Source organism: Heptranchias perlo, chromosome 9 (assembly GCF_035084215.1).
Source record: "Heptranchias perlo isolate sHepPer1 chromosome 9, sHepPer1.hap1, whole genome shotgun sequence".
Taxonomy (NCBI): Eukaryota; Metazoa; Chordata; class Chondrichthyes; order Hexanchiformes; family Hexanchidae; genus Heptranchias; species Heptranchias perlo.
In genome coordinates, this window is record NC_090333.1 from 83,881,780 (window position 1) to 83,903,705 (window position 21,926).

Sequence of the window (21,926 nt, forward strand, 5' to 3'; positions counted from 1 at the left end):
ATGTGAGTGAGTGAGAGTGAATACGTGAGCGAGTGACTGAGAGTATGTAAGTGAGTGAGAGTGAGTATGTGAGTGAGAGTGAGAGTGAGTATGTGAGTGAGTGAGTGAATATGTGAATGAGTGAGTGAGTGAAAGTGAGCACGAGTGAGAGTGAGTATGTGAGTGAGTGTGAGCGAATATGTGAATGAGTGAGTGAGTACATGAGTGAGTATGTGAATGAGTGAGAGTGAGTGAGTGAGTGTATGTGAGTGAGTGAGTAAGTATGTGAGTGATGGATTGAGTGAGTGAGAGTGAGTATGTGAGTGAGTGAGTGTGAGTGACTATGTGAATGATTGAGTGAGTGAGAGTGAGTACATGAGTGAGTGTATGTGTGAGTGAGAGTGAGTACGTGAATGAGTATGTGAGTGAGTGAGTGTGAGTGAATATGTGAATGAGTGAGTGAGTACGAGTGAGAGTATGTGAGTATGTGAGTGAGAGTATGTGAGTGAGAGTATGTGAATGAGTGAGTGAGAGAGAGTGAGTGAGTATGTGTGAGTGAATATGTGAATGAGTGAGTGGAATATGTGAATGAGTGAGTGAGTGAGTGAGTACGAGTGAGTGAGTGAATGTGTGAATGAGAGTGAGTGAGTGAGTGAGCGTATATAAGTGAGTGAGAGTGAGTGAGTATGAGTGTGAGTGAATATGTGAATGAGTGAGTGAGAGTGAGTACATGAGTGAGTGAGTGAGAGTATGTGTGTGAGTGAGTACGTGAGTGAGTGACTGAGAGTATGTGAGTGAGTGTGAGTATGTATGAGTGAGTGAGTGAGTATGTGAGTGACGACTGAGTGAGTGAGTGAGTATGTGAGTGAGTGAGAGTGAGTATGTATGAGTGGGTGAGTGAGAGCGAGTATGAGAGTATGAGTGAGTGAGAGTGAGTATGAGAGTGAGCATGTGAATGAGTGAGTGCAAGTGAGTATGTGAGTGAGTGGGAGTGAGTATGTGAGTGAGAGTGAGTGAGTGAGAATGAGTGAGTGGGAGTGAGTATGTGAGTGAGAGTGAGTATGTGAATGAGAGTGTGTGAGTGAGTGTGAGTGAATATGTGAATGAGTGAGTGAGTGAGAGTGAGTACATGAGTGAGTATGTGAGTGAGAGTATGTGTGAGTGAGAGTTTGTGAGTGAGTGAGTGGGAGTGAGTATGTGAGTGACTGGGAGTGAGTATGTGAGTGAGAATGAGTGAGTGTGAGTGAATATGTGAATGAGTGAGAGTGAGTACGTGAGTGGGAGTGAGTACGTGAGTGAGTGACTGAGAGTATGAGTGAGAGTGAGAGAGTGAGTGAGAGTGAGTGGGTGAGAGTGAGTGAGCGAATGAGTATGTGAGTGAGGGATTGAGTGAGTGAGTGAGGGATTGAGTGAGTGAGTGGGTGAGAGTGAGTGAGGGATTGAGTGAGTAAGTGAGTATGTGAGTGAGGGATTGAGTGAGTGAGTGAGAGTGAGTATGTGAGTGAGTGAGGGATTGAGTGAGTGAGTGAGTGAATGAGTATGTGAGTGAGGGATTGAGTGAGGGATTAAGTGAGTGACTGAGTATATGAGTGAGTGACTGAGTATATGAGTGAGTGAGTGAGAGTGAGTATGTGAGTGAGTGTGAGTGAGTATGTGCGTGAGTACGTGAGAGTATGTGAGTGAGCGAGAGTGAGTATGAGTGAGTGACTAAGAGTATGTGAGTGAGAGTGAGTATGTGAGTGAGGGATTGAGTGAGTGAGTATGTGAGTGAGTGAGGGATTGTGTGAGTGAGTGGGTGTGAGTGAGAGTGAGTGAGTGAGAGTAAGTGAGTGAGTGAGAGTGAGAGAGTATGTGAGAGTATGAGTGAGTGAGAGTGAGTATGAGTGAGTGAGTGTGAGTGAGTGAGACTATGTGAGTGAGTGTGAGTGAGTGAGACTATGTGAGTGAGTGTGAGTGAGTGAGACTATGTGAGTGAGTGAGTGAGTGACTGAGAGTATGTGAGTGAGTGGGTGTGAGTATGTGAGTGAGGGATTGAGTGAGTGGGTGAGAGTGAGTGAGTGAATGAGTATGTGAGTGAGTGAGAGTGAGTGAGGGTGAGTGAGAGTAAGTGAGTGAGAGAGTGAGAGTGAGAGAGTATGAGTGAGTGAGAGTGAGTATGTGAGTGAGAGTGAGTGAGTAAGAGTGAGTATGTGAGTGTGAGTATGTCAGTGAGAGTATGTGAGTGAGTGAGGGTGAGTGAGTGAGAGAGTGAGAGTAAGAGAGTGAGAGTGAGTGAGAGAGTGAGAGTGAGTGAGAGAGTGAGAGTGAGAGAGAGTATGTGAGTGAGTGAGAGTATGTGAGTGAGAGTGAGTATGTGAGTGAGAGTGAGTATGAGTGAGTGAGTGAGACTATGAGTGAGTGTGAGTGAGTGAGACTATGTGAGTGAGTGAGTGACTGAGAGTATGTGAGTGAGTGGGTGTGAGTATGTGAGTGAGGGATTGAGTGAGTGAGTGAGGGATTGAGTGAGTGAGTGAGGGATTGAGTGAGTAAGTGAGTATGTGAGTGAGGGATTGAGTGAGTGAGGGATTGAGTGAGTGAGTGAATGAGTATGTGAGTGAGGGATTGAGTGAGTGAGTGAGGGATTAAGTGAGTGACTGAGTATGTGAGTGAGGGATTGAGTGAGTGAGTGAGGGATTAAGTGAGTGAGTGAGTACGTGAGTGAGGGATTGAGTGAGTGAGGGATTAAGTGAGTGACTGAGTATGTGAGTGAGGGATTGAGTGAGTGAGTGAGTGAGGGATTAAGTGAGTGAGTACGTGAGTGAGGGATTGAGTGAGTGAGTGAGGGATTAAGTGAGTGAGTGAGTACGTGAGTGAGGGATTGAGTGAGTGAGTGAGGGATTAAGTGAGTGTGCCTGCTGCTCTTGTCCTTCTAGGTGGTAGAGGTCGTGAGTTTGGGAGGTGCTGTCGAAGAAGCCTTGGCGAGTTGCTGCAGTGCATCCTGTAGATGGTACACAGTGCAGCCACAGTGCGCCGGTGGTGAAGGGAGTGAATGTTTAGGGTGGTGGATGGGGTGCCAATCAAGCGGGCTGCTTTGTCCTGGATGGTGTCGAGCTTCTTGAGTGTTGTTGGAGCTGCACTCATCCAGGCAAGTGGAGAGTATTCCATCACACTCCTGACTTGTGCCTTGTAGATGGTGAAAAGGCTTTGGGGAGTCAGGAGGTGAGACACTCGCTGCAGAATACCCAGCCTCTGACCTGCTCTTGTAGCCACAGTATTTATATGGCTGGTCCAGTTAAGTTTCTGGTTAATGGTGACCCCCTGTTCTATAAGGACAGGGAGATATACGGTGTAATGCACGGTGTATCATTCTATTGCCATGTGCAGCTGTAAGGTCACAAGGTGTAATTGCTATGCCTTATTGGGTCAGTTAGAGACTAATTAGTAGTAGGTAGATCTTTAGGTCAACTAGAGGTCAGGCCAGCTTTCCCTCATTGTTATGATTTATTTTTATAGTGTGATTCTAGAGGTTCTTTGGAAGCTGTGTTCTGTCGACTGGCTCTTTTTTTAAAGTGCGACACAGAAATCTGCAGATATGATCATGTTACAGGTGAAGTGTGACAGAAATCTGCAGGTGTGACAGGTGAGTGTGACACAGGAATCAGCAGGTATGATCATGGTGAATAAGGTTGGTGAGCTGCAGGCACAATTAGTCACATGGGAATATGATGTTGTGGTGATAACGGAGACCTGGCTCAAAAAGGGCAGGATCGGGTACTAAATATTCCTGGATACAAGGTGTTCAGGAAAGATAGGGAAGGAGAGAAAGGAGGAGGGGTGGCAGTATTGATTAAGGAGAATATTGCAGTGCTGGAGAGAGAGGATGTCCTGGAGGGGTCGAGGACAGAATCTATTTGGTTGGAGTTAAGAAACAACAGAGGTGCCATTACACTACTGGATGTATTCTATAGGGCACCAACTAGTGGGGAAGATATAGAGGAGCAAATTTGCAGGGAAATTACAGAGAGGTGCAAGAGCCATAGAGGAGGGATAATGGGGGACTTCAACTATCAACTATCCTAATATAGACTGGGATAGTAATAGTGTAAAGGGCAAAGAGGGGAAGGAATTTCTGAAGTGTGTTCAGGAGAACTTTCTTAACCAGTACGGACCGGGTGCTGGAAGGTGGGATTGTTCTACGAGCTGGCGCGGACACGATGGGCCGAATGGCCCCCTTCTGTGCTGTATCTTTTCTATAGTTCTATGGCTATGGGGATAGGGCGGGGGATTTCGACTCGTTGGATTGCTAGAGCCGGAGCAGACTTGGTGGGCCAAATGGCGTCCTTCCATGCTGTAACCTTTCTATGATGCTACACTCTCGGTTTCCTGTCGCTTAACCAATTTCGTATCCATGCTGCCACTGCCCCTTTTATTCCATGGGTTTCAATTTTGCTGACAAGCCTATTATGTGGCACTTTATCAAACCTCTTTTGGAAGCACATACACCATATCAACCCACATTGCCCTCATCGACCCTCTCTGTTACCTCATCAAAGAACTCTATCAAGTTAGTTAAACACGGTTTGTCTTTAACAAATCCGTGCTGACTTTCCTTTATTAATCCCCACTTGTCCAAATGACTGTTGATTTTATCCCAGATTATCGTTTCGAAAAGCTTCCCCACCATCTAGGTTAAACTGACTGGCCTGTAGTTGCTGGGTTTATCCTTACACCCTTTTTTGACCAAGGGTGTAACATTTGCAATTCTCCAGTCCTCTGGCACCACCCCCATATCTAAGGATGTTTGGAAGATTATGGCCAGTACCTCCGCAATTTCCACCCTTACTTCCCTCAGTAACCTCGGATGCATCCCATCCGGACCGGGTGACTTATCTACTTTAAGTACAGCCAGCCTTTCTAGTACCTCTTCTTTATCAATTTTTCGCCCATCCAGTATCTCAACTACTCTTCACTTACTGTGACTTTGACAGCGTCTTCTTCCTTTCACTATTCGGGGGTCTATAGTACACTCCTAGTAGTGTGACTGCCCCTTTTTTATTTCTTAGCTCAACCCAGATGGCCTCGATTGATGAACTATTTAGCATATCATCCCTTCTCACAACTGTAATTGATTCTTTAACCAATAATGCTACCCCCCTCCTTTTTTATCACCCACTCTATCCTGCCTAAAAACTCTATATCCAGGGATATTGAGCTGCCAATTATCCCCCTCTTTAAGCCAGGTTTCCGTTATAGCAATGATATCATGCTGCCATGTGTCTATCTGTGCCCTTAGCTCATCTGCTTTGTTTGTAATACTCCTTGCATTGAAGTATATACCCTTTAGCTCCGTCAAATTCCTGTGCTGAACACTATTTAACCTTTGCTTCTTTTGTCTTTCTGAGTCGCTAACTACGTCACGAACTGCTTTTCTATTTCCCGTTTCCTGGTCTGAATTTGTCCTATCTGTACCTGCCCTTTGGTTCACATCCCCCTGCCGTACTAGATTAAACCTTCCCCAACAGAACTAGCAAATGCCCCCGCGAGGATATTGGTCCAGGTTCTGCTTGGGTGCAACCCGTCCAGCTTGTACAGGTCCCGCCTTTCCCAGAATCGGTCCCAATGCTTCAGGAATTTAAACCCCTCCCTCCTACACCATCTCTCAAGCCACGCATTCACCTGGTCTATTCTCCTATTTCTGCTCTCTCTAGCACGTGGCACTGGGAGTAATCCTGAGATTACTACCTTAGAGGTCCTGCTTTTTAATTTACTTCCTAACTCCCTATATTCTGCTTGCAGAACCTCATCCCTTTTTTTTACCGATGTCGTTGGTACCGATATGGGCCACGACCTCTGGCTGTTCACCCTCCCCCTTCAGAATGTCCTGCAGCCGCTCCGTGACATCCTTGACCCTAGCACCATCCTGGAGTCAAGCCCTGAACATTTTTTTCATTTCAAGTACTTATCCAGTTCCCTTTTGAAGGCCATGATTGAATCTGCCTCCACCATCCCCTCATGCAGTGCATTCCATATCCCAACCACTCGCTGCGTAATAAAGTTTTTCCTCATGTCACCTTTGGTTCTTTTGCCAATCACCTTAAATCTGTTCTTGACCCTTCCACCAATGGGAACAGTTTCTTTCTATCTACTCTGTCCAGACCCTTCATGATTTTGAATACCTCGATCAAATCTCCTCTCAACCTTCTCTGTTCCAAGGAGAACAACCCCAGATTCTGCAGTCTATCCACGTAATTTAAGTCCCTCATCCCTGGAATCATTCTAGTAAATCTCTAGGGGCTTCACATCCTTCCTAAAGTGCAGTGCCCAGAACTGGGCTCAATACTCCTGTTGTGACCGAACCAGTGTTTTATAAAGGTTCATCATGACTTCCTTGCTTTTGTACTCTACGCCTCTATTTATAAAGCCCAGGATCCCGTATGCTTTGTTAACCGCTTTCTCAACCTGCCCTGCCACCTTCAACGATTTGTGTACATATACCCCCAGATCTCTCTGTTCCTCTACCCCTTTTAGAATTGTGTCCTCTAGTTTATTTTATCTCTTCTCATTTTTCCGACTGAAATGTCTCACTTCGCATTTTTCTGCGTTAAACTTCATCTGCCACATGTCCGTCCATGCCACCAGCCTGTCTATATCCTCTTGAAGTCTATCACTATCCTCCTCAATGTTCACTACCCTTTTGAAATTGTGCCCTGTACTCCCAAGTCCAAGTCATTAATATATATCAAGAAAAGCAGTGGTCCCAGCACCGTCCCCTGGGGAACACTACTGTACACCCCCCTCCAGTCCAAAAAACAACCGTTCACCACTACTCTCTGTTTCCTGTCACTTAGCCAGTTCTGAATCCACGTTGCGATTGCCACCTTTATTCCATGGGCCGCAATCTTAATAGCAAGCCTATCATGTGGCACTTTATCAAACGCTTTTTGAAAGTCCATAAACACCACATCAGCTGCATTGCCCTCATCTACCCTCTCTGTTACCTCATCAAAAAACTCTGTCAAGTTAGTTAAATATGATTTGCCTTTAACAAATCCGTGCTGGCTTCCCCTAATCAATCCACCCTCGTCCAAGTGACTGTTAATTCTGTCCTGGATTATTATTTCCAAAAATTTCCCAACCACGGAGGTTAAACTGACTGCCCTACAGTATTGGTGAATGGTTGTTTTTCGGACTGGAGGGAGGTGTACAGTGGTGTTCCCCAGGGATTGGTGCTGGGACCACTGCTTTTCTTGATATATATTAATGACTTGGACTTGGGTGTACTGGGCACAATTTCAAAATTTGCAGATGACACAAAACTTGGAAGTGTAGTGAACAGTGAGGAGGACAGTGATAAACTTCAAGAGGATATAGACAGGCTGGTGGAATGGGCGGACACGTGGTAGATGACATTTAATACAGAGAAGTGTGAAGCGATACATTTCGGTAGGAAGAACGAGGAGAGGCAATATAAACTAAAGGGTGCAATTCTAAAAGGGGTGCAGGAACAGGGAGACCTGGGTGTATATGTGCACAAATCATTGAAGGTGGCAGGGCAGGTTGAGAAAGCGGTTAAAAAAGCATACGAGATCCTGGGCTTTATAAATAGAGGCATAGAGTACAAAAGTATGGAAGTTTTGATGAACCTTTATAAAACACTGGTTCAGTCACAACTGGAGTATTGTGTCTAATTCTGGGCACCGCATTTAGGAAGAATGTGAAGGCCTTAGAGAGGGTGCAGAAAAGGTTTACTAGAATGGTTCCAGGGATGAGGGACTTCAGTGACGTGGATAGACTGGAGAAGCTGAGATTGTTCACCTTAGAACAGAGACGGTTGAGAGGAGATTTGATAGAGGTATTCAAAATCATGAAGGGTCTAGGCAGAGTCGATCGAGAGGCTGTTCCCATTGGCAGAAGGGTCAAGAACCAGAGGACATAGATTTAAAGTGATTGGCAAAAGAACCAAAGGTGACATGAGGAGAAACTTTTTTATGCAGCCAGTGGTTATATCCTGGAATGCACTGCTGGGGAAAGATGGGGTGGGCTCAGATTCAATCATGGCTTTTAAATGGGAATTGGATAAGTATTTGAAGGAGAAAAGTTTGCAGGGCTACGGAGACAGGGCGAGGGAGTTGGACTAGCTGGATTGCTCTTGCATAGAGCCGGCACGGGCTCGACGGGCCGAATGGCCTCCTTCTGTGCTGTAACCAACCTATGATTCTATGTGACAGCTGAAGTGTGATGGACAAATCAGCAGGTATGATGATGTGACAAGTGAGTGTGACAGAAATCTGCAGGTGCAATCATGTGACAGCTGAAGTGGGATAGAAATCTGCAGGTGTGACAGGTGAGTGTGACACAGTAATCAGCAGGTGTGGTCATGTGACAGGTGAGTGTGACACAGTAATCAGCATGTGTGGTCATGTGACAGGTGAGTGTGACACAGCAATCAGCAGGTGTGGTCATGTGACAGGTGAGTGTGACAGAAATCTGCAGAGGCAAAATACTGCGGATACTGGAAATCTGGAATAATAATGGGACAAGTAAAGAAACAAAAGATGGGTCCAGAGGAGCTGTAAATGGCAACATCAGAAATATTACCAGCACCTGGTGTCCGAAAAAATGGGAGCAGTGGTTCTGATCTGAAGTTATTGAAATCAATATTGAGTCCGGAAGGTTGTAAAGTGCCTAAACGAAAGGTGAGGTGCTGTTCCTCGAGATTACGATGAGCTTCATTGGGACAGTGTAAGAGGCCGAGGACAGACAGTGGGAGTGGGAGGGACAGGGAATTAAAATGGCAAGCGACCGGCAGGTCAGGGTCACACTTGCAGACTGAGCAGAGGTGTTCAACAAAGTGATCATCCAATCTGCTTTTGGTTTCCCCAATGTAGAGGAGACCGCATCGTGAGCACTGAATACAGTATAGTAAATTGAAAGAAGTACAGGTAAATCACTGTTTCACCTGGAAGGAGTGTTTGGGGCCCTGGACGGTGGGGAGGGAGGAGGTGAAAGGGCAGGTGTTGCATCTCCTGCGCTCGCACGGGAAGGTGCCGTGGGGAGGAGAGCGGGTGTTGGGGGTGATGGAAGTGTCAGGGCGAGGGTATCGCGGAGGGAGCGGTCTCTTCGGAATGCTGGGAGGGGAGGGGAGGGGAGGGGAAGATGTGTTCGATGGTGGGATCGTGCTGGAGGTGGCGGAAATGGCAGAGGATGATACGTTGAATGTGGAGGCTGGTGGGGTGGAAGGTGAGGACAAGGGGGAACCTATCGTGGTTCTGGGAGGGAGGGGAAGGGGTGAGGGCAGAAGTGCAGGAAATGGGATGGACACGGTCGAGGGTCCTGTCAACTACAGTGGAGGGGAATCCTCGGTTGAGGAAAAAGACACATCGGAAGCATTGGTGTGGAAGGTGGTATCGTCAGAACAGGTACAATGGAGGTGGAGAAACTGGGAGAATGGAATAGAGTCCTTACAGGAAGCGGAGTGGGAGGAAGTGGTAATCAAGGTAGCTGTGGGAGTCGGTGGGCTTACAGTAGACATTGGTTGACAGCCTATCCCCAGAAATGGAGAAAGAGAAGTGAGGGAGGGAAGGCAAGAGTCGGAGATGGACCATGTGAAGGCGAGGGAAGGGTGGAAATTGGAAGCAAAGTTGATGAGATTTTCCAGTTCGGGGTGAGAGCAGGAAATGGCACCGATACAGTCATCAATGTACCGGAAAAAGAGGTGAGGGAGGGGACCTGAGTAGGACTGGAACAAGGAATGTTCCACGTATCCCACAAAAAGGCAGGCATAGCTGGGACCCATACAGGTTCCCATAGTAGTACCTTTTATTTGGAGGAGTCAAAGGAGAAGTTGTTTAATGTAAGAACAAGTTCATCCAGGCGGAGGAGGGTGGTGGTGGATGGGGGCTGGTTGGACCTCCGTTCCAAGAAGAAGCAGGGGGGGGGGGCCCGCAGGCCGTCCTGGTGAGGGATGGAGGTGTGGAGGGATTGGACGTCCATGGTGAAAAGGAGATGGTTAGGGCCGGGGAACTGGAAACTGTTAAAGTGGCGAAGGGCGTCAGAAGAGTGGCGGATGTAGGTCGGAAGAGACTGGACAAGGGGAGAAAAACTAGAGTCGAGATCGGAGGAAATATGTTCTGTGGGGCAAGAACAGGCTGAAATGGTGGGTCTACCAGGGCAGTCCTGTTTGTGGAACTGGGGAAGGAGGTAGAAGCGGGCTGTGGGGGTTGGGGGATTATGAGGTTGGAGGCCGTGGAGGGAAGGTCTCCAGAGGAGATGAGGTCAATGACGGTCTGGGAAACAATGGCTTGATGTTTGGCGGTGGGGTCACGGTCCAGGGGGAGGTAGGAGGAGGTGTCGGAGAGCCTCCGCCGTCCTTGTCATCAGGTTTAATGACAATGTCAGGGTTGGACCTGAGAGAACGGAGTGCTGCGAGTTCAGAGGGAGGGAGGTTCGAGTGAGTGAGGGGAGCAGAGAAATTGAGACGGACGATGTCACGCTGGCAGTTCCCAATGAAAAGGTCAAGAGGGAGGGGTCCAGGTGGAACGAGAATTCTGAAGACGGGAGAATGGGTCGGCTGTGCGGGGGGAAGACTCCCGGCCAAAGAAGTGGGCACGGAGGCGAAGGCGGTGGAAGAAGAGCTCAGCATCGTGTTAAGCTCGAAATTCATTGAGGTGGAGGCGTACGGGGGTGAAGCTAGGGCCTTTCTGAGGACTGATCGTTCAAGGCCAGAGAAGGGATAATGAAAACAGAAATCTGCAGGTATCGTCGTGTGATCGGTGAGTGTGACAGAGAAATCTGCAGGTATCATCGTGTGATAGGTGAGTGTGACAGAGAAATCTGCAGGTATCATCGTGTAATAGGTGAGTGTGACAGAGAAATTTGCAGGTATCGTCGTGTGATAGGTGAGTGTGACAGAGAAATTTGCAGGTATCATCGTGTGATAGGTGAGTGTGACAGAGAAATCTGCAGGTATCGTCGTGTGATAGGTGAGTGTGACAGAGAAATCTGCAGGTATCATCGTGTGATCAGTGAGTGTGACAGAGAAATCTGCAGGTATCGTCGTGTGATAGGTGAGTGTGACAGAGAAATCTGCAGGTATCGTCGTGTAATAGGTGAGTGTGACAGAGAAATCTGCAGGTATCATCGTGTAATAGGTGAGTGTGACAGAGAAATCTGCAGGTATCGTCGTGTGATCAGTGAGTGTGACAGAGAAATCTGCAGGTATCGTCGTGTGATAGGTGAGTGTGACAGAGAAATCTGCAGGTATCGTCGTGTAATAGGTGAGTGTGACAGAGAAATCTGCAGGTATCATCGTGTAATAGGTGAGTGTGACAGAGAAATCTGCAGGTATCATCGTGTGATCAGTGAGTGTGACAGAGAAATCTGCAGGTATCGTCGTGTGATAGGTGAGTGTGACAGAGAAATCTGCAGGTATCATCGTGTGATAGGTGAGTGTGACAGAGAAATCTGCAGGTATCGTCGTGTGATAGGTGAGTGTGACAGAGAAATCTGCAGGTATCGTCGTGTGATAGGTGAGTGTGACAGAGAAATCTGCAGGTATCGTCGTGTGATAGGTGAGTGTGACAGAGAAATCTGCAGGTATCGTCGTGTGATAGATGAGTGTGACAGAGAAATCTGCAGGTATCGTCGTGTGATAGGTGAGTGTGACAGAGAAATCTGCAGGTATCATCGTGTAATAGGTGAGTGTGACAGAGAAATCTGCAGGTATCATCGTGTGATAGATGAGTGTGACAGAGAAATCTGCAGGTATCGTCGTGTGATAGGTGAGTGTGACAGAGAAATCTGCAGGTATCATCGTGTGATCAGTGAGTGTGACAGAGAAATCTGCAGGTATCGTCGTGTGATAGATGAGTGTGACAGAGAAATCTGCAGGTATCATCGTGTGATAGGTGAGTGTGACAGAGAAATCTGCAGGTATCGTCGTGTGATAGGTGAGTGTGACAGAGAAATCTGCAGGTATCATCGTGTGATAGGTGAGTGTGACAGAGAAATCTGCAGGTATCATCGTGTGATAGGTGAGTGTGACAGAGAAATCTGCAGGTATCGTCGTGTGATCAGTGATTGTGACAGAGAAATCTGCAGGTATCGTCGTGTGATAGGTGAGTGTGACAGAGAAATCTGCAGGTATCGTCGTGTGATAGGTGAGTGTGACAGAGAAATCTGCAGGTATCGTCGTGTGATAGGTGAGTGTGACAGAGAAATCTGCAGGTATCGTCGTGTGATAGGTGAGTGTGACAGAGAAATCTGCAGGTATCGTCGTGTGATAGGTGAGTGTGACAGAGAAATCTGCAGGTATCGTCGTGTGATCAGTGATTGTGACAGAGAAATCTGCAGGTATCGTCGTGTGATAGGTGAGTGTGACAGAGAAATCTGCAGGTATCATCGTGTGATAGGTGAGTGTGACAGAGAAATCTGCAGGTATCATCGTGTGATAGGTGAGTGTGACAGAGAAATCTGCAGGTATCGTCGTGTGATAGGTGAGTGTGACAGAGAAATCTGCAGGTATCATCGTGTGATAGGTGAGTGTGACAGAGAAATCTGCAGGTATCGTCGTGTGATCAGTGATTGTGACAGAGAAATCTGCAGGTATCGTCGTGTGATAGGTGAGTGTGACAGAGAAATCTGCAGGTATCGTCGTGTGATAGGTGAGTGTGACAGAGAAATCTGCAGGTATCATCGTGTGATAGGTGAGTGTGACAGAGAAATCTGCAGGTATCGTCGTGTGATAGGTGAGTGTGACAGAGAAATCTGCAGGTATCGTCGTGTGATAGGTGAGTGTGACAGGCGTGTGCCAAAGTTTCTATGTGGATAGATGACATTCTATCTAATTTATAATTTCACAATTTTAAAACTTCCTTTCCTGGGGATTAGATTCAGGACCTTCTCATCTGGATGGTTTTAGCACGACACTGAATGGGGTATTTACCCAGTAGCAATTACATTGTTTAAATATACTAATAAAATAAAAAAAATAAATTCTGATTTTTGAAGATCGATTTTAAACTTCATTTCCACAAGTAATTGCAGTAAATCTCACAGCTGCCATTCAATTTCCTTTCTTCCTCTACTGAAAGAATCCCATTACCGTCCCTATGAATCACCCTCCAATGCTCCTTATTTGCTTCAATGGGTCCACATTGATTCGTGAAATTCAGATTTGGCCAGGATTCTAATTTCATATGAACAGCTGCATTCTGACTGTATGTAGATGGTAATGATCCACGTCTCCACCCCCGCACCACGACTCCAGATTAAGCCTCTTTGAAGTGGTTTCAGCCGTAGCTCAGTGGGCAGCTCTCTCGCCTCGGAGTCAGAAGGTCGTGGGTTCAAGCCCCACTCCAGAGACTTGAGCCCCATAATCCAGGCTGACACTCCCAGTGCAGTACTGAGGGAGTGCTGCACTGTCGGAGGTGCCGTCTTTCCGGTGAGACGTTAAACTGAGGCCCTGTCTGCCCCCTCAGGTGGAGGTAAAAGATCCCACAGCACTATTTGAAGAAGAGCAGGGGAGTTCTCCCCGGTATCCTGGCCAACATTTATCCCTCAGCCAACATTACTAAAACATTACAGTATTGAATGCACTTCAAAAGTATCTGGAAACTGTAAAGAGCTTTGGGACGTCAGGAAGTCATGAAAAGCATGAAAAGTGCACGTCTTTCTTTCTTTCTTTTGAAGTGGTAAACCAGAGCCAACATCTACTCCCGGTCTGAATGGGTAACAGCTCTATCCCAGGAGGGCCCAGTGTAAGTTTGCTAGTGCTGTTGGGGAAGGTTTAAACTAGAATGGCAGGGGGATGAGAACCTGAGCAGGGAGACAGAGGAGGGGGAAACAAGGATAGAAACAAAAGACAGAAAGGGAAGAAGCAATAGTGGAAGGCAGAGAAAACAAGGGCGAAAAACAAATAGGGCCAGAGTGCAAAATAAAACTAAGATGACTAGCAATCTTAAAAAGACAAGTCTAAAGGCATTGTGTCTTAATGCACGGAGCATTCGCAATAAGGTAGATGAATTAACAGCGCAGATAGATATTAACGGTTATGATGTAGTTGCGATTACGGAGACATGGCTGCAGGGTGACCAAGGATGGGAACTGAACATCCAGGGGTATTCAATATTTAGGAAGGACAGGCAAAGAGGGAAAGGAGGTGGGGTAGCGTTGCTAGTAAAGGAGGAAATCAATGCAATAGTGAGGAAGGATATTGGCTCGGAAAATCACAATGTGGAATCTGTATGGGTGGAGCTAAGAAACACCATGGGGCAGAAAACGTTGGTGGGGGTTGTCTATAGGCCCCCAAACAGTAGTGGAGATGTAGGGGAGGGCATTAAACTGGAAATTAGAGACGCATGCAAGAAGGGTACAACTATAATCATGGGTGACTTTAATTTACATATAGATTGGTCAAACCAAATTAGCAATAATACTGTGGGGAAGGAATTCCTGGAGTGTGTACGTGATGGATTTTCAGACCAATACGTTGAGGAACCAGCTAGAGAACAGGCGATCCTAGACTGGGTATTGTGCAATGAGAAAGGATTAATTAACAATCTTGTTGTGCGGGGTTCCTTAGGGAAGAGCGACCATAACATGATAGAATTCCTCATTAAGATGGAGAGTGAAGTCGTTGAATCCGAAATTAGGGTCCTGAATCTAAATAAAGGAAATTACAAAAGTATGAGGTGCGAGTTGGCTATGATAGATTGGGGAACTTTACTAAAAGGGATGACGGTGGATAGGCAATAGCTAATATTTAAAGAACATGTGCAGGAATTACAACAATTATTCATTCCTGTCTGGCGCAAAAATAAAACAGGAAAGGTGGCTCAACCGTGGCTTACAAAAGAAATTAGGGATAGTATTAGATACGAAGAGGAGACATATAAAATTGCCAGAAAAAGCGGCAAGCCTGAGGATTGGGAGCAGTTTAGAATTCAGCAAAGGAGGACAAAGAGATTGATTAAGAGGGGAAAAATAGAGTATGAGAGTAAACTAGCAGGGAACATAAAAACTGACTGTAAAAGCTTCTATAATTATGTCAAGAGAAAAAGATTAGTGAAGACAAATGTAGGTCCCTTACAGTCAGAAATGGGGGAAATTATAATGGGGAACAAAGAAATGGCAGAACAATTAAACACAAACTTTGGTTCTGTCTTCACAAAGGAGGACACAAATAACCTCCCGGAAATGTTAGAGAACCAAGGGTCTAGTGAGAGGGAGGAACTGAAGGAAACCAGTATTAGTAAAAAAATAGTGCTAGGGAAATTAATGGGACTAAAGGCTGACAAATCCCTAGGGCTTGATAATCTACATCCCAGAGTACTAAAGGAAGTGGCCCTGGAAATAGTGGATGCATTGGTGATCATCTTCCAAAATTCTATAGACTCTGGACAGATTGGAGGGTGGCAAATGTAACCCCACTATTTAAAAAAGGAGGGAGAGAAAAAACAGGGAATTACAGACCAGTTAGCCTAACATCAGTAGTGGGGACAATGCTGGAGTCTATTATAAAAGATGTGATAACAGAACACTTGGAAGGCATTAACGGGATTGGACAAAGTCAGCATGGGTTTATGAAAGGGAAACCATGCTTAACAAATCTACTGGAGGTTTTTTGAGGGTGTAACTAGTAGAATAGATAGGGGAGAACCAGTGGATGTGGTGTATTTGGATTTTCATAAGGCTTTTGATAAGGTCCCACACAAGAGGTTAGTGTGCAAAATTAAAGCACATGGGATTGGGGGGAATATACTGGCATGGATTGAAAATTGGTTGACAGACAGGACACAGAGAGTAGGAATAAACGGGTCTTTTTCCGGGTGGCAGCCAGTGACTAGTGGGGTACCGCAGGGATCAGTGCTTGGGCCCCAGCTATTCACAATTTATATCAATGATTTGGATGAGGGAACTGAATGTAACATTTCCAAGTTTGCAGACGACACAAAGCTGGGGTGGAATGTGAGCTGTGAGGAGGATGCAAAGAGGCTCCAATGTGATTTAGACAAGTTGGGTGAGTGGGCAAGAACATGGCGGATGCAGTATAATGTGGATAAATGTGAGGTTATCTACTTTGGTTGTAAAAACAGAAAGGCAGATTATTATCTGAATGGTGATGGATTGGGAAAAGGGGAGGTGCAACGAGACCTGGGTGTCCTTGTACACCAGTCGCTGAAAGCGAGCATTCAGGTGCAGCAAGCAGTTAGGAAGGCGAATGGTATGTTGGCGTTCATTGCAAGAGGATTTGAGTACAGGAACAGGGATGTCTTACTGCAGTTGTATAGGGTCTTGGTGAGACCACATCTGGAGTATTGTGTGCAGTTTTGGTCTCCTTCTCTGAGGAAGGATGTCCTTGCCATGGAGGGAGTGCAATGAAGGTTTACCAGACTGATTCCTGGGATGGCAGGACTGAGGAGAGATTGGGTCGACTAGGCCTATATTCACTAGAGTTTAGAAGAATGAGAGGTGATCTCATCGAAACATATAAAATTCTAACAGGACTGGACAGACTAGATGCAGGGAGGGAGGATGTTCCCGATGGCTGGGGAGTCCAGAACCAGGGGTCACAGTCTCAGGATACGGGGGTATGCCATTTAGAACCGAGATGAGGAGAAATTTCTTCACTCAGAAGGTGGTGAACCTGTGGAATTCTCTACCACAGAAGGCAGTGGAGGCCAAGTCATTAGATGTATTCAAGAAGGAGACAGATATATTTCTTAATGCTCAAGGGATCAAGGGATATGGGGAAAAAGTGGGAACAGGGTACTGAGTTAGACAATCAGCCATGATAATTTTGAAAGGCGGAGCAGGCCCGAAGGGCTGAATGGCCTACTCTTGCTCCTATTTTTTATGTTTCTATGTTTCTAAGTTTGAATGTTCACTGGTTAGGCCCCAGCCGGAGTATTGTAACCAATTCTGGGCACCGCACTTCAGAAAGGACGCCGAGGCCTTGGAGACGGTACAGAAGAAATTTAATAGAATGGTACCAGGGACGAGGGACTTCAGTTATGTGGAGAGATTGGAGAAACTGGGGTTGTTCTCCTTAGAACGGAGAAGGTTAAGGGGAGATTTAATGGAGGTGTTAAAAATTATGAAGGGTTTTGATAGAGTAGATAGGGAGAAACTGTTTCCACTGGCAGGAGGGTCAGCAACCAGAGGACACAGATTTAAGGTAATTGGCAAACGAACCAGAGGAGAGATGAGGAAATTCTGTTTTACGCAGCAAGCTCACAGGAGGTCGGTGAACAAAGTTAGAGCACATGGAATTGGGGGTAATATACTGACATGGATTGAGAATTGGTCATTGACAGAAAACAGAGAGTAGGAATAAACGGGTCTTTTTCAGGTTGGCAGACTGTGACTAGTGGGGTACCACAGGGATCAGTGCTTGGGCCCCAGCTATTCACAATATATATCAATGATTTGGATGAGGGGACCAAATGTAATATTTCCAAGTATGCTGATGACAAAACAAAAGCAGGACAAATCCAATCCGGCCAATTACCGCCCATCAGTCTACTCTCAATCATCAGCAATGATCTGGAATGCACTGCCTGAAAGGGTGGGGGAAGCAAATTCAATAGTAACTTTCAAAAGGGCATTGGATAAATACTTGAAGGGGAGAAAATTACAGGGTTATGGGGAAAGAGCAGGGGAGTGGGACTAATTGGACAGCTTTTTCAAAGAGCCAGCACTGGCACAATGGGCCGAATGGCCTCCTTCTGTGCTGTGTGATTCTATGATGAGGTCGTGCTTCAACTTACCACCTGGGTGTAAAACTGGGGCTATGGATCGCCCGCCCATTACAGAAACCGCTTTCACTTTCAACTGTCTCAATGGAAATGAAAATCAGGTGGTTTCTATAAGGGGCGTGCGCTCCGCAGCACAAGTTCGATGCCCGAGTGCCAGGTTGGAAATATATCCCCGTGTATATTTCCAAATACTAGAGAACCAAGGGTCTGGGGAGAATGAGGAACTGAAAGAAATTAGTATTAGTAAAAAAATAGTACCGGAAAAATTAATGGGACTGAAAGTCGATAAATCCCAAGGACCTGATGATCTACATCCCGGGGTTTTGAAAGAGGCGGCTGTAGAGATAGTGGATGCATTGGTTGTCATCTTCCAAAATTCTATAGATTCTGGAATGATTCCTGCAGATTGGAGGGTAGCAAATGTAACCCTACTATTTAAGAAAGGAGGGAGAGAAAAAACAGGGAACTACAGACCTGTATCCTGACATCAGTAGTAGGGAAAATGCTAGAATCTATTATAAAGGATGTGATAACAGGACACTTCAAAAACAATAATAGGATTTGGCAGAAGGACTGGCAATATGGATTTATGAAAGGGAAATCATGTTTGACAAACCTATTGGAGTTCTTTGAGGATATAACTAGTAGAACAGATAAGGGGGAACCAGTGGATGTGGTGTATTTGGATTTTCAGAAGGCTTTCAATAAAGTCCCTCACAGGAGGTCGGTGAACAAAGTTAGAGCACATGGAATTGGGGGTAATATACTGACATGGATTGAGAATTGGTCATTGACAGAAAACAGAGAGTAGGAATAAACGGGTCTTTTTCAGGTTGGCAGACTGTGACTAGTGGGGTACCACAGGGATCAGTGCTTGGGCCCCAGCTATTCACAATATATATCAATGATTTGGATGAGGGGACCAAATGTAATATTTCCAAGTATGCTGATGACAAAACAAAAGCAGGACAAATCCAATCCGGCCAATTACCGCCCATCAGTCTACTCTCAATCATCAGCAAAGTGATGGAAGGTGTCGTCAACAGTGCTATCAAGCAGCACTTACTCATCAATAACCTGCTCACCGATGCTCAGTTTGGGTTCCGCCAGGACCACTCGGCTCCAGACCTCATTACAGCCTTGGTCCAAACATGAACAAAAGAGCTGAATTCCAGAGGTGAGGTGAGAGTGACTGCCCTTGACATCAAGGCAGCATTTGACCGAGTGTGGCACCAAGGAGCCCTAGTAAAATTGAAGTCAATGGGAATCAGGGGGAAAACTCTCCAGTGGCTGGAGTCATACCTAGCACAAAGGAAGATGGCAGTGGTTGTTGGAGGCCAATCATCTAAGCCCCAGGATATTGCTGCAGGAGTTCCTCAGGGCAGTGTCCTAGGCCCAACCATCTTCAGCTGCTTCATCAATGACCTTCCCTCCATCATAAGGTCAGAAATGGGGATGTTCGCTGATGATTGCACAGTGTTCAGTTCCATTCGCAACCCCTCAAATAATGAAGCAGTCCGTGCCCGCAAGCAGCAAGACCTGGACAACATCCAGGTTTGGGCTGATAAGTGGCAAGTAACATTCGCGCCAGACAAGTGCCAGGCAATGACCATCTCCAACAAGAGAGAGTCTACTCACCTCCCCTTGACATTCAATGGCATTACCATCGCCGAATCCCCCACCATCAACATCCTGGGGGGTCACCATTGACCAGAAACTTAATTGGACCAGCCATATAAATACTGTGGCTACAAGAGCAGGTCAGAAGCTGGGTATTCTGTGGCAAGTGACTCACCTCCTGACTCCCCAAAGCCTTTCCACCATCTACAAGGCACAAGTCAGGAGTGTGATGGAATACTCTCCAATTGCCTGGATGAGTGCAGCTCCAACAACACTCAAGAAGCTCGACATCATCCAGGGCAAAGCAGCTCGCTTGATTGGCACCTCATCCACCACCCTAAACATTCACTCCCTTCACCACCAGCGCACTGTGGCTGCAGTGTGCACCATCCACAGGATGCACTGCAGTAACTCGCCAAGGCTTCTTCAACAGCACCTCCCAAACCCGTGACCTCTACCACCTAGCAGGACAAGAGCAGCAGGCACATGGGAACAACACCACCTGCACGTTCCCCTCCAAGTCACACACCATCCCGACTTGGAAATATATCGCCGTTCCTTCATCGTCACTGGGTCAAAATCCTGGAACTCCCGACCTAACAGCACTGTGGGAGAACCTTCACCACACGGACTGCAGCAGTTCAAGAAGGCGGCTCACCACCACCTTCTCAAGGGCAATTAGGGATGGGCAATAAATGCTGGCCTCGCCAGAGATGCCCACATCCCATGAACGAATTAAAAAAAAAAGTTTGCTGGTGATCCAAAACTAGGTGGGAATGTGAGTTGTGAGGAGGATGCAAAGAGGCTTCAAGGGGATATGGACAGCTGAGTGAGTAGGCAAGAACATGGCAGATGAAATATAATGTGGAAAAATGTGAAGTTATCCACTTTGGTAGGAAAAACACAAATGCAGAGTATTTTTTAAATGGTGAGAGATTTGGAAATGTTGATGTTCAAAGGGACCTGGGTGTCCTTGTACATGAGTCAGTGAAAGCTAACATGCAGGTGCAGCAAGCAATTAGGAAGGCAAATGGTATGTTGGCCTTTATTACAAGAGGATTTGAGTACAGGAATAAAGATGTCTTACTGCAATTATATAGGGCATTGGTGAGACCGCACCTGGAGTATTGTGTACAATTTTGGTCTCCTTACCGATGAAAGGATATACTTGCCATAGAGGGAGTGCAACGAAGGTTCACCAGACTGATTCCTGGGATGGCGGGATTGTTGTATGAGGAGAGATTGAGTAGACTAGGCCTGTATTCTCTAGAGTTTAGAAGAATGAGAGGTGATCTCATTGAAACATACAAAATTCTTACAGGGCTCGACAGGGTAGATGCAGGGAGGATGTTTCCCCTGGCTGGGGAGTCTAGAACCAGGGGTCACAGTCTCAGAATAAGGGGCAGGCCATTTAGGACTGAGATGAGGAGAAATTTCTTCACTCAGAGGGTGGTGAATTTTGGAATTCTCTACCCCAGAGGGCTGTGGAGGCTCAGTCATTGAGTACATTCAAAACAGAGATCGATAGATTTCTAGATATTAAAGGCATCAAGGGATATGGGGATAGTGCAGGAAAATGGTGTTTAGGAAGAAGATCAGCCATGGTCTTGTTGAATGGAGGAGCAGGCTCGAGGGGCTGAATGGCCGACTCCTGCTCCTATTTCTTATGTGTGTCACCACTGCAGAGAAACCCGACTTACTCTGGATACCGATTCCAATGAAAAAACTTACATCCGAATTAAACCAGCATTTGGTTTGTACGTGGAGCTTACCTGGAGTAGCCTCTCCAGCTGGTAAAACTTGCAATGCAGATCCTCAAAGTTGTTCTTGTAGAGCTCTCGCAGACCGTAATTGTACATGATCTTCACCAAGACACAGAACGCCTGCTCCTCTGGCATCTGTGAAAAGACATTCATTCCACACGTCAGAAACCCGTGTACTATCCATGGAGCCTCACAGACAGAGCACACAGACGAGCTTGAACAGCCACGGTACCTGTGGTGTCAGCCTTGGCTCAGTGGGCAGCACTCTCGCCTCTGAGCCAGAAGGTTGTGTGTTCAAGTCCCACTCCAGAGACTTAAGCACATAATCTGGGCTGACACTCCCAGTGTAGTACTGAGGGAGTGCTGCACTGTCGGAGGTTTTTCGGATGAGACGTTAAACGGTCTGCCCTTGTAGGTGGATATATAAGATCCCAGGGCACTATTCTGAAGAATAGCAGGGAAGTTCCCCCTGGTGTCCTGGGCCAATATTTATCACTCAACCAACATCAGCAAAACAGATTATCTGTTCATTATCAAATGGCTGTTTGTGGGATCTTGTGTGTGAATTGGCTGCGGCATTTCAACAGTGATTACCCTTCAAAACTGCTTTATTAGCTGGAAAGCACTTTGAGACGACCTGAGGTTGTAAAAGGCGCTATATAAATGCAAGTCCTTCTTTCTTTGGAAAATGCCAACTTCTATTGGTCCAAGTGTCATTTGGGAAGTGGGTCGAACAGTGCCTGCTGAGACTGCATGGTATGAACCCCTCTGAGGCAAGAATTAGTTCAAGGTACACATATATTTACTAGTTGTACATATATTTTCAAAG

The 21,926-nt window shown here is 46.3% G+C and overlaps 1 protein-coding gene across 1 annotated transcript in view; it reads right to left on the minus strand.

Annotated features, from left to right (window-relative positions):
* rabgap1l (RAB GTPase activating protein 1-like) overlaps window positions 1-21,926 on the minus strand; it is a 550,110-nt gene that overhangs the window by 147,319 nt on the left and 380,865 nt on the right. Inside the window, exon 16 of the mRNA XM_067990829.1 lies at window positions 21,107-21,232. Within this exon, the coding sequence (XP_067846930.1) occupies window positions 21,107-21,232 (126 nt within the window). The remainder of the gene's footprint in view (window positions 1-21,106; window positions 21,233-21,926) is intronic.